Genomic DNA, 13,117 nt, shown 5'->3' on the forward strand with positions numbered 1-13,117 from the left:
CAAACATTAATGAATTAATAAATGACAGCTGATTTGTGGTAGACTATGGTCTATTATTAGTCAAATCATATTGAAGTACAGGTGATGTGTAGTATTCTGGTCACTAGGTGGAAGTAATGACACAAAACATTTAGACATTACCTTACATTACATTACCTTAACACTGCATGAATTCATGAAGTCAGCCATGGCATGTCCGACATGTTAAAGTAAAAAAAAAGTTATTTTCCCATTCAATGTGGAAGTGGTAAGTTCTTAAGTTTAGAGGAAATAAATTTGAGGCTAACTGGTTAGCTCTCTAGCTCACTAGCTAGCAGCCATGTCGAGTCCCTGCAGCATAAAGACGTGCAATGTAAACAATGAATAATAGGAGTGTAGAGGGGACTATAGGTGTGTTATTTCATGTCTAGAGGGTTCTAATAATGTAAAAAACTATATGCAGAAAGTCATAAACGAAAATATTCCATGTATTAAAATAAATTGAATCTTATATTGCGGAAATTGGTTTATTGTGGTCATGCCTGCAACCAATTAACCACTATAAACGAGGGACGACTGCATTGGGTTACAGTGCTGGACTCTACATCCACGAGAAAGATGGATGAAGAGAGCCCAGAATGAAAGTACATAGAGTCTGTATATAGCAGTTGCCATGCCCCTCTAGAAAGTGAAAGTTACGTTTGTGTAGAAGTGACAGTTAAGCTTGTGAGAGTGAGAACCATTAATCTTATTGTGTGTCTGCCTCTTCCAGTATTTTTAACATCAGCCATATGTAAGTACTGTAATTGTTGAGCAACTCTGATTGTGCTATGTGAGTGTGTCAAGAAGGCATTGTACAGTATGAAAAGCTGAAGTTAGACTGAAGTGTACTCAGCTGTTAGACTGAATCTGAAGATGTAATAATACTAAACAATAGAGATCAAAATAATGGTATTCCAACAAATGGTGATCCGTCCAAGAGCTATGAGGTGATGTGTGGAGCTTGGCCTTTTATAAGACACAAACTGAATGTTGATAGATGTTGTTCCGACATTTTTCGGCCCTTTCATTTGTTATTTATACTGAAGCAGAGTTATCATCTGGAGGTTACTCATGCTGTTCTATCTACCATCCATGGCCAAAAAAATTAGGATTTTCCACCGTATGACACTGACTATTTCAGTCGATACCACATGATACCAGTTACCTAATCACAATTGGCTGGAAATATCTTTCACCAGGATTCCAGAAACGTTGGCGCTGTAATGTAATCAGATTGGTATTGTGTTTCAGATATACTGTAGAATGAAGTCAACGACCTCAGCACCAGTGGACTTTCTGAGAAAATAATGGAGTTGTTATTCAATATTCCCCTTGAATGCCTTCTCCTGCCCTTGAAAAGTTCACTTCCAGCAAGAGAGTGCTTTTGGCTGTTACATTCAGTATATATTTCATAGTTTGAAACAAATCTGATAAAGACATCTATTTTAAAGTAGCAAAAATGCGTTGTTAATCTATGCAGTGGAACCTTTGCTAGCGTCATTAATCCATTCCAAAAGGCCCGACTCTAACTAAAACGTACTCTAACCGAATACATTTTTCCCATAAGAAATATTGTAAATCCAATTAATTCGTTCCACCCATCCATCCATCCATTTTCCTCCGCTTATCCGGGTCCGGGTTGCGGGGGCAGCAGTCTCAGTAGGGAAGCCCAGACTTCCCGGTCCCCGGCCACCTTTGCCATCTCCTTCGGGACGACACCAAGGCGTTCCCAGGCCAGCTGTGAGACATAATCCCACCATCGTGTCCTAGGTCTGCCCCGGGGCCTTCTTCCGGCTGGGCATTCCTTGGTTTACCTTGGTCTATACCTTGGTATAGACTTTCCCAGGGAGGCTGAGGGTTGTGATCCCCCTATACGTAGTTGGAACACACCCTCTGGTCACCCTTCTTGAAAAGGGGGACCGCCACCCTGGTCTGCCAATCCAGAGGTACTGTTCCCCACTTCCGCGTAATGTTGAAGAGACGTGTCAGCCGAGACAGCCCTCAACATTAAGATAAGGTAATTGTAGTTTTACATGCAGGAAACATTTCAAAATGCATATAAATGATGAATGAAAGGGATCAATTCAAATTTGAAGATTATTTTTACCCTTGTTGAAGACGTGATTGTTGCCAAAGACACGATGTGGCAGCGAGATCAATAAGGACATCACCTTCAGTTCACCATTAGTTATTTCTTAAATTCAGTGGGATTTCTCATCTCAAGTACCGTAAATTCCGGTGTATAAGCCACTACTTTTTTCTTAAACTTTGAACCCTGCGGCTAATTTATGGCTAACCTCATGACATCTCCTTTATTCCAGAACTACTACTAATTGTTTAAATACTGTGGCATTCGCGAGTTAGCAAAGAAACGGTAGCACTTTCTTTGGCAGGAGCCAATCAGAAGCTATCAGTGCACTCACAACGAGCTTGTCAACCCCATGGAAATCGCAGGAGGTCATTATATGTAACAGTATAACAACATAACAGTCTGACTCACAGTGTCAGCTTACTGAGAACACTTTACTAACACTAAATACATCACACAGAAACCTAACACTCCAAAGGTATACCTCGCAAATATACAAACATGTACCAATAGTAGTTTATAATGAAAAAACGCATTCATTGGGGTGCTGCAATAAAGGTAAAAGTGACCTTGAATATATCCTTTTCATTCATTATTTATATGTATTTAGAATTGTTTTTTCCCTGTAAAGCTAGAATTGTGTTTGAATTTTGTAACTGTGTTCATTAGCAAGCGTTGATGACATCATAGACGGACGACGGAGCTGACTTTCACTTCTGTTTCCACGTATTAGCAAGCTAATAGGCTGCTAACAAGGACGTTTTGTGCTAAATATACATTAAAAACACAGTTGGACCCAAACCAATACAGTACAGTTGGACCCAATACATTTGGACGCAAACTAACCGAGGTTCCACTGTTCACATTATATAGTTTTATTATATAGACTTAAAAAATGTACTAGAAGTTTTGTATGTAATCAATCCCAATTACATTTGAATGAAATTACATTATTTGACACAATAAGAAATGCTTTTCAGTTCAAATAAAGCGTGATTCTGAATAGACTTCAACAAAAAATGGTTACTATCTATCAGGCTACTGCAAACACGAATAGATTTGATAATTCTAAGTCCTCAGGGTGTTGTTCACGAGTGAGGGAAAGCTGGAGGGTGAGCTAGACCGGCAGTAATGCGGTCGCTGTACCGGACTGTCGTGGCGGAGAGAGAGCTGAGCTTGTTCATTTGCTTGTTCTTAGGTGGTAAGACTAAGAAAAAGCAGTACAGAAAACGCATCATCATCCAGTTACCAGCCAATGGAGGGCAGGACTGTCCAGAAGTGCTGACTCAGGATAGGGAGTGTGAGGCTCCCTCTGTCTGTCCAGGATACAGGTATCTACAGATATAACTATGCAAAGGATGATGACATGCACAGTATAAATAAAACTATTTGGTTGTATTCTCCCATGCTATACTCATCATCTGTTGCCACTAGAGTACCCAGCATGCCTTGCGGGCACTTCGTAAATATCGTTGTTATTGTTAACCTTTAGTTGTTGCTTTTTGCCCACATACAATAATGATTACGTGTTAACATACATGTTTATTTTATTCGTCCAGTGTGTTAGGTTAAGTAATCCAGGGTTTCTGCTTCACGCGTGTCTACAGATGGAAAACACATAAATGGCGGAGATGTCAAATGGTTCCGTGGTCAGTTCGTCAGGACAGCCCCGGATCGGAGGAAACTTGTGGTGCAGGCCTACAGGTTCGAGGTGATGGGACACACACACACACACACACACACACACACACACACCCACACACACACACACGAGATCCAGGTTGTAAATACACCTTCACTCTGTGGCTTATTGGAAGGAAAAAGTAGAAGAGGCAAGAGGACAAATAAAACAATAAAAAGACTACTGTGCTGCTTAGTTATTACTGTCGCTTTCGGAGGAGAAGATCCTTTAACATGCTGAATGATGGTCGTGACAGTCGAACGTCAAAGACCAAACGTGCTGCCAATATTGGTGGACGTTAAGTTTATTTTCTTAAAATGTTAACTTTTTTTTCTTGTTATAATACAGCTTTTTTCTCTTAATATTTTGTCTTTATTTTTTTTTCATTTCTGCTGTTTTTTTTCAGATATTTCAACTTTTTTCTTGTAAATGTTCTTCTTGTAATTATGACTTTATTGTCATAATATTTTGATTTTATTCCTATAATTTTATAACTTTTTCCATGATTTAATTGTCCAAAAATGACAACTTTGTTTGTTGTTTTGTATTTTGTGATAATATTAGACATATTTTTTCATTAATAGTTCAGCTTTATGCTACTAAAATGACGTTTTCTTTTATAATATTACAACATTGTTCTTGTAAAATTACGACTTTTTTTTTTTTTTTCACCCATAATATTTTGATTTTATTATTGTAAAATTAAGGCAGATGTTTTCTATTTTTGTTGTTTTTTTTTTTTTTTTGCTAAATTATGTGCCTCGGGCCAATAAAAAAACAGCCGGGGGCCGCAAGTGCCTCCAGGGCCGCGCTTTGGACACCTCTGGTCTAGATGTTGACATCTTTTTATTCATAATAAAAGTAACACAGCGTCCTCTCTTTCAACCTTGTAGCGGTTTCGTGCCGGAAGCGAGTGGGTGGACAGGCAGATGTGGAAGCTTGTCTCAAGTTGTCCAGCTCCATGCCACCTCTCACCCAGCCGTGCCAGGTGCCGTGCCAGGAGGACTGCCAACTGAGCAACTGGTCCAAGTTCTCCTCTTGCACAGCCGACTGTGTGGGTGTCAGAGTGCGCAAAAGGATTCTGATGGGTGAGAGCCGGAAGGCTTCTTTTTTTGTTACGTGTCCTATTTTTTTTAGCAACAGAATTCACAAGCTGATGAAACAGATGTTAATATTTATGATACCCCATATGTTAGAACACAGCTTAAATAATATAATGACACATTTGTTCTCCCTGACTGAAGACAAAATCTGCTTCCGGCTCCAAAATAGATGAGAGACCAGGCAAGTTCTTTGAGAATTAAATAAGAATTAAATAAGACTTGCATGCAAGGAGACAAACAATACAATCAGACTGATCATCTGAACAGACGGCTTCCAGAGAAAATGTCTGACTATTCATCCTAAAATGTTAGTTAATACAGGAAACTACATATGTGGCGGAGCGGGGGGAGACCGATGAAGGGCAGACTCACATGCCTAGACAAGCATGTGGAGTTGTTTTAGAGATAAGAGGCCTTCAGCCTTGAGCCAATAACCATCGCAAGTCAGTGTGATATTAATGTAAGCACTGGATGCAGCTATTTACAATGGACATTGTATAGCAGGCAATTATCTCCTGCGGTGCTGTGTCTGCAGGTAAGAGCAAAAAGCGAGACCAGTGTAAGAACCACCAGATGTATCCACTGAGTGAGACCCAGTACTGCCCGTGCAACAAGTACAACGCCCAGCCTGTGGGCAACTGGTCCGACTGTATTCTATCAGAGGGCAGCCGCATGGAAGGACAACTGGGCATGAAGGTCCAGGGCGATATCAAGGAGTGTGGTCAGGGGTATCGATACCAGGCCATGGTTTGCTATGACCAGGATAACCGCATTGTGGAGACGTCACGCTGCAACAGTCACGGTGAGTTCTAGATTATTGAAGTCATCAAAAGTTATAAATACTATGAGTATACGCAGATTTGTAATTGTAGATGATAAGCAATAGAAAACCCAACAATAGATCAGATGTTTAAACAGCATCTCAGCATTGTTGCTGACTGTTGTGAAAAGCATATCCGTTGTGTTTTTCTGTACTCTCCCTTGCAAATATTGCATTCCATCAGGGGGTGGGGGCTCAGGGTTGTGTCAGCCAAAACCCAAATCTGTCAGGCCACTTGGAAGTGTATGAACACAGCCTGGTATTTGCCAACAAGGGGAGGAGAGGGAATTAAGAATCACAGAGCCGCTGTCGTCTTGGGAAACTACAGAAGACACCAAAGCACTGTGTTTGTGCTCCGTGAGAAAGCATCTCTCCTCTCACCACACTTTGATGCCAACTGGCTGGAAATGTAATAAGGACTAAAAGGTGGTCCTGCTGTCTCTGTGATTTTAGCAGCATGTTATTGTTGCTGATATTGTAGGAGCGACAGTGATTGGCTGCTCTTTCCACAAAACTTAGCAGAGTCTAATATTTTTGCAGCAGATTCCTACAAACAGCAGAGCACTCTTGTCGTACAGAGGATTAGAGGATCTTTGACAAGCGTTAGTTTTGAGGGTTTTTTTGCAGTAGGTCCTGAACAAATGACAGCGCCCTACTGTCATATTGACGATCTTTGACAAGTTCTTTTGTAGGAGGTCCTTGGAAAAAGCGGTGTTTCTGATACATGGAGGATCTTTGACTTGTGTTTTTGCAGTATGTCCTTAAAAACAGCAAAATGCTCTCGTCATGTAGAGGATCTTTGACTAGCGTTTTTGCAGTAGGTTCTTAGAAACAGCAGAGTGCTTCTGTTATATACTGTAGAGCAGGGGTCTCAAACTCGCGGCCCGCGGGCCATTTGCAGCCCGCCAAGTCACATTTTGCAGCCCGCGACTTGACAGGAAACACTACAGTAAACCTCTAACCTCTAAGTCAAGGGTCTCAAAGTCGTGGCCCGTGAGCCATTTGTGGCCCGCCGAGTCACATTTTGCGGCCCGCGACTTGTCTTCAAAGATGACTGTAATACGGCCTGCGACAAGCCAATGTTACTCGTAGGATGCACACATAAGCCTACACTGACTAAGAGTGAGTGAGTCTATTTTCTATACCGCTTGTCTTCTTTAGGGTCACGGGTAAGCTGGAGCCTATCCCAGCTGAATGCAGCAAAATATAAACTGTGAAATGATTTGATTCACCCTATTACCGTATCAAGATATTATTGTTATTGTGAGCCATGTATCGCGTGTTCCCAGCCCTACTCCCAATACTTGATGCGGCCCAGCCTCACTCAGACCCTACCTCCAGGGGCCCCCAGGTAAATTGTGTTTGAGACCCCTGCTGTAGGGGATCTTTGACGAGCATGTTTGAAGTACCGGTATATCCTTAAAAAGAGCAGCAAGCTCCGCAACATATTGAAGATCTTTTTATTTCCGTCCTTCAAAGCAGCAGAGAGCTCCTGCTATATAAAAGATCTTTGGCAAGCATGTTTATGTTTTTTAGAACGCACATCTGTTCCATCTTTTTGCTTGCTACGCTGCCACGGGATGCGTGCCATGTTCAGGGGCAACTTCATCAAGCTTGAGCAACTGCTGCAGATAACTGCTGGAGAAGAGCGCGCCTTACAGAGGGGACAGCGTCTCATTGCTGTAGCTCACTTTTTTGTCGCAAACAGTCCCTTTAAATCAGTAGTTCTCAAATATTTTCTGTCGTGCCCCCATTGGGGGACGGAAATGTTTATTTGAAATATTATTGAGAAACTGATAATATCTATTTCTTTATTCGCTGAAACTGAAACCAGCGAAAATGCAACAAAATGGAGAGCAGAGAAGCATACAAGCATATTCAAGTTTCACATTGCATGCTAAGTACGACAAATTCATGCATGTTGGCAGGTCTGCACTAATATTGAAAGTCATCCCTACTTCTCACCCTCCCCAGGGGGGCCCACCCCTCTGTTTGAGAAGCACTGCTTTACATAGAAGATATTTGATAAGTTTGTTTTGCTAAAATTGCACAATTTGGGCCGCTGCTTGTCATTGAATGGGGATGGTGCGTCCCGCAACCAAACCAGTTGAGAACCACTGATATAGAGGATCTTTGACTGCTGTTTTTTTTTTTTTTTTTTTTTTGCAGTAGGTCCTTAACAACAGCAGAGTGCTCCTATAATATCGAGAATCTTTGAATAGTGTTTTGTTGTTTTTTTTACAGTAGGAACTTAAAAACAACAGGGTACTCCTGTCTTATAGAGGATCGTTGACTTGCATTTTTGCACTCGGTCCTTAAAAACAGGAGAGCTCTTTTGTCATATTAAGGGTCTTTGACTAGCATTTTTTTTTGTTTTGTTGCAGTTGGCCCTTAAAAATGGCAGAATGCTCCTGTCATATTGAGGATCTATGACTAGCATTTTTTTTTTTTTTTTTTTGCAGTTGGCCCTAAAAAACAGCAGAGCGCTTTCTGTCATATTGAGGATCTTTGACTAGCATTTTTTTTTTTTTTTTTTTTTGCAGTTGGCCCTTAAAAATGGCAGAATGCTCCTGTCATATTGAGGATCTTTGACTAGCATTTTTTTTTTGGTTTTTTTTGCAGTTGGCCCTAAAAAACAGCAGAGCGCTTTCTGTCATATTGAGGATCTTTGACTAGCATTTTTTTTATTTTTTTTTTGCAGTTGGCCCTTAAAAATGGCAGAGCGCTTTCTGTCATATTGAGGGTCTTTGACTAGCATTTTTTGGGTTGTTTTTTTTTTGCAGTTGGCCCTTAAAAACTGCACAATGCTCCTGTCATATTGAGGATCTTTGACTAGCATTTTTTGGGTTGTTTTTTTTTGCAGTTGGCCCTTAAAAACGGCACAATGCTCCTGTCATATTGAGGATCTTTGACTAGCATTTTTGCAGTGGGTCCTTAGAAACAGCACAGCGCTTCTGTCATATGGAGGATCTTTGACTGGCATTTTTGCAGTGGGTCCTTAAAAGCAGCAGAATGGTCCTGTTGAGGATCTTTGACTAGTGTACTTTGGTTGTTTTTTTTTGCAGTCCGTTTTTAAAAACAGCAGAGTGCTCCTCAAATATAGATGATCTTGGCCTAGTTTTTTTCTTTGTTTGGGTTTTTTTTGCAGCAGGTCCTTAAATACATCAGAAAGCTCCTGTCACACACCTGCCATTTCCTCTTTTTTCTGGTCGTATCATTAAATATTTGCGAAAACACGTCAGCAAAACAAAAACATTGTCATGAACAATCACATTAATCTGCTCGATGTGTTGATGTGCCAAATAGATAGATATGTTTGGATAACGCTGGTTTTTACTTTCAGGTTACATTGAAGAGGCTTGCATCATTCCCTGCCCGTCTGATTGTAAACTCAGCGAGTGGTCCAACTGGTCTCGATGCAGCAAGTCGTGTGGCAGCGGGGTCAAAGTGCGCTCCAAGTGGCTCCGGGAAAAGCCGTACAACAGCGGAAGGCCGTGCCCTAAACTAGACCATGTCAACCAGGTGGGGGGCAAAGCAACGACAAGGAATGACGTCAAATGTGTGTACATCGGGGGTCTCAAACACATGCTGTATATTTTGTGGCTTTATATTTTATATTTTGAGGCTGTTTAATTGGGCAAGCAATGTCACATAAATGTCACATAGTGAAATAAACAGAGAGGGTCTCACTAGACAGAACACTAACTACAATCACAGTGCCAACACCAAAATGACATGTGATAGGACCACCAAGGCCCTACCTCAAGCTGAATTTGAGACCCCCGGTGTACAACATATCATTTTTAATTGTACTGTACAATCATTCTAATTGAATTCATGCTGTTCCTCTGTCTTCTTTGGGGAATGCATTTCAACTTCAGGCACAAGTAAGTTGTTTTTTGTTTACTGTGACATTTTTTTCGTAAAACAAGATCAAGCGGGTAATTGCGACGTTTGCTTCATTTAGGTGTATGAAGTGGTGCCTTGCCTCAGTGACTGTGGGCAGTATGTCTGGGTGGCAGAGCCGTGGAGCGTATGGAAAGTTAGCAACGTGGACCTGAAGAACAACTGTGGTGAAGGAGTGCAGACCAGAAAAGTCCGGTGAGATCACTTAAAAAAAAAGAATCCCATTCCGTTCCTTGTTTTGCACACTGGAAGGGGCGTTGCACAGGAGGGAGAGATGGACTTACTGGGAAGAAAAAGTCGAAATAAAGAGACCACTACAATGCCTAGTTATGCGTTATTATTGTGGAAAAAAAAGAAAGTATAGTCGACAAGACTAGATAACTAGATAATAGATAACTGAATTTTCGCAAAGTAGGATTCCTTATTAACAAATGGAATATTTTCGTGGTTAGAGCATAGAAAACCTGTTTACGACCTTCTAATATGCGGTACCCTAGACTCACCTTTACACTTGCATTACCTAAAATAGTACACATAATAAGAAAAAGTTAGACATACGACACATTATATGGTGGAGCAACCACCACTCGGTTTCCAGCTCTTCCGGGATGAGCAGTCCCTCCAAAACATCAACCTCAACAAGGCAGCAGGACCAGACAGGATTCCAGGCTCTGGGAATTCTGTTTGTGTTTGTGGCTCAGGGATTTCCTTACCAACAGACTCCAACAAGTCAAGCTGGGGGACCACACCTCCTCCACCATCATCATCAACACAGGAATACCCCTATCACTACACTGTATATTTGATTCTATATTTGACATTCAATATTTTGCATCTATATTTTTATACGTGTCACATTGTAAACAGTGTAAGCTTTACCATATCTTAATGGTTCTAGTAATGGAAATGGAGCCACTGAACCAAGTTTTGTTGTACAGTCGTCGCTTGTTTATTGTGGCTAACTGGTTCCAGATCTGACTGTGATAAGTGAATTTCCACGAAGTAGGATTCAGTATTATTAGAGTCCTGTAGACATGAAGTAACACCCCTATAGAAACCTTTACGTGCCTATTATTCTTTGTTTACAGCACATTACCCAAATATAATGCGCAGGCTACGGGATCTCTGCAGGGACACAAGAGACGGCAAAACATAACATAAACATAACATGCTACCGAGCTAACTAGTTAGCCTCCAGTATGTTTATTCTAAACTTAAAGAAGGGTTTCAAACAGAGTGGGGAAGAAGGACAAAGTAAGAAGCCAAAAACTTACCACTTCCACATGGAATAGGAGGAATTTTTTTCATTATGTCATGTCGGACATCCCATGGCTGTGTGAAGGAAATGTAGTATAATGTCATATTTCATCAGTGTAACATTATTGATGCTTAGTGACCAGAATACTACATATAACTTGTATTTCAATATATTTTTTTTACTAATAAAGTAGTCAAGTAGTCAATAGTCAACCACAAAAGAGCAAAAATGTATTAATGAATTTTTTTTTAAATGCGATAGCGTGAGGAAGCGATGTTTGATCTGCGACGTAGCGAGGGACGACTGTATACAGTATTGTGTGCAATGACAATCTACTCTATCTATCTAATCTATCTGTCTGACTATCTATCCATAGACACACATCAGTGTTGCCAGGTCTGCTATTATAAGTGACTTTGTGCTTTTTTTTTTTTAAGTCGCTTGCGCTGGAACCAGTGTTCTAAATCTGACCACTGACTGGCGTTACAACACTGGTTCTTGTTGGTACCATTCCAGCTTCTCAGGCAATTTAAATAATACAGCTTTCTGTGTAACAGGTGTATGCTGAACACCATTGACGGGCCCTCGGAGCCGGTGGAGGACTACCTGTGTGACCCTGAGGAGATGCCTCTGGGTGCTCGTAACAGCCGCTTGCCCTGCCCAGAGGATTGTGTGTTGTCAGACTGGGGGGCCTGGAGTCCATGCTCACTGGTAAGAATCTTTACTTCTTATCTGTGCACCGGGGTTTGCAGAAGACACCATTTTTCTTCATTACTGTCTGTTTTTCTGAAGTGAAGGATAATTAACTGAGCTATAATCCAAAAACTGTGAGGTGAGTGAGGTCTTTCCCTTTGTGGGGGAGTTCATGTATCTGAAGGTTTTGTTCACGAGCGCGGGAAGGCGGGTGCTTGAGATTGACGGCGGTTCAACGCAGTGTTTGCACTAATGCAGCCGCTGTACCGCACTATTGTGTTGAAAAGAGAGCTGAGCCAGAAGGCAAAGCTCTCGATTTACCGGACGATCTATGATGCTACCCTCACGGTCATGAGCTCTGGGTAGTGATTGAAAGAGCAAGATCACTGATACAAGCCAAAATGAGTTTCCGACATAGGGTGGCTGGACTCGGCCTAAAAGAGAGGGTGAGGAGCTCGGTGATCCGGAAGCTCAGAGGAGAGCCACTGCTCCTTCACATCAAGAGGAGCTAGTTGAGTTGGCTCGGGCATCTAGTCCAGATGCATCCTGGACGACAGCCTAGTGACGTGTTCCGGGAATGCCCAGCCGAAAGGAGGCCACTGGGTAGACCCAGGACAAGCTGCAGGCATTACGTCTCACAACTGGCCTGGAAACGCCTCTGTGTTCTCCTGACGGAACTGGAAGAGGTGGTCAGAGACTGGGAAGTCTGGGCTTCCCTCCTGAGACTGCTGCTCTTGTGACCCGGACCCGGATAAGTGAAAGAAAATGGATGGGTTACGGTAATCATAGGGACTGCGACACAGCCTCTCCAGGAAGACCAGGCTTTGATACAAAGCATAACGGGTGGGGGTCTGTTTACAGAGCAGTGCGAGCCTGTTTGACAGAGAGAGACAGCCAAGCATTCTTTATATGACAAAGTGGTATTTTATATGTATTTTTTATCGTTTGTTTTTCTGCGTTGTTTGTCACATTTTTGCTGTGTTTTTGCTTGATTGAGATAGAAAATAAAAAAAAACATTAACATCATTTTTCGTCAATAACGTATAAACAAAAGTGTTACTAACCATTGTTCTCCTGTGCTCATGTAGCCATGTAATGGGAACAGCACGCGAGAGAGGAGGGCTTACCTCCTCCGTCAGCCAGGAGAGGAGAAGGAGTGTCCTCCAAGCACAGAAACGGAGTCTTGCAAACTCAATAGCAATTGCTTCCACTATTCCTACAACATCACTGGTGAGACTCAAAGAGCTTGCTACATACTCTGATCTTCAATGGACACTATTCATATTTGATTGATATTTACACTGTGACTGGGGTTAGCGTGAGCACAACTGCAGTATACATTGTTTCTATTGATGAAATGTGTGCAGACTGGAGTACCTGTCAGCTGAGTGATCGAGCAGTCTGTGGAAATGGTATCAAGACCCGTATGCTGGACTGTGTGCGCAGTGACGGAAAATCTGTCGACCTTACGTTTTGTAAAGAGGTTAGTTGTTGGGTTTTTTTTGGCCTCTTTTAATAAAGTCAGAGTTAACACAACGCTTTCTTT

General features: G+C 41.7%; 1 protein-coding gene across 1 annotated transcript in view; it reads left to right on the plus strand.

The window, feature by feature from the left end:
• Window positions 1-13,117, plus strand: part of thsd7aa (thrombospondin, type I, domain containing 7Aa) — a 110,541-nt gene that overhangs the window by 77,997 nt on the left and 19,427 nt on the right. The window contains exons 10-19 of the mRNA XM_054764079.1: window positions 3,309-3,441; window positions 3,718-3,821; window positions 4,685-4,879; window positions 5,430-5,696; window positions 9,058-9,236; window positions 9,596-9,601; window positions 9,682-9,815; window positions 11,436-11,589; window positions 12,660-12,801; window positions 12,939-13,054. Coding sequence (XP_054620054.1) covers window positions 3,309-3,441; window positions 3,718-3,821; window positions 4,685-4,879; window positions 5,430-5,696; window positions 9,058-9,236; window positions 9,596-9,601; window positions 9,682-9,815; window positions 11,436-11,589; window positions 12,660-12,801; window positions 12,939-13,054 — 1,430 coding nt within the window. The remainder of the gene's footprint in view (window positions 1-3,308; window positions 3,442-3,717; window positions 3,822-4,684; window positions 4,880-5,429; window positions 5,697-9,057; window positions 9,237-9,595; window positions 9,602-9,681; window positions 9,816-11,435; window positions 11,590-12,659; window positions 12,802-12,938; window positions 13,055-13,117) is intronic.

This window comes from Dunckerocampus dactyliophorus, chromosome 20 (assembly GCF_027744805.1).
Source record: "Dunckerocampus dactyliophorus isolate RoL2022-P2 chromosome 20, RoL_Ddac_1.1, whole genome shotgun sequence".
In the NCBI taxonomy this organism is placed as follows: domain Eukaryota; kingdom Metazoa; phylum Chordata; class Actinopteri; order Syngnathiformes; family Syngnathidae; genus Dunckerocampus; species Dunckerocampus dactyliophorus.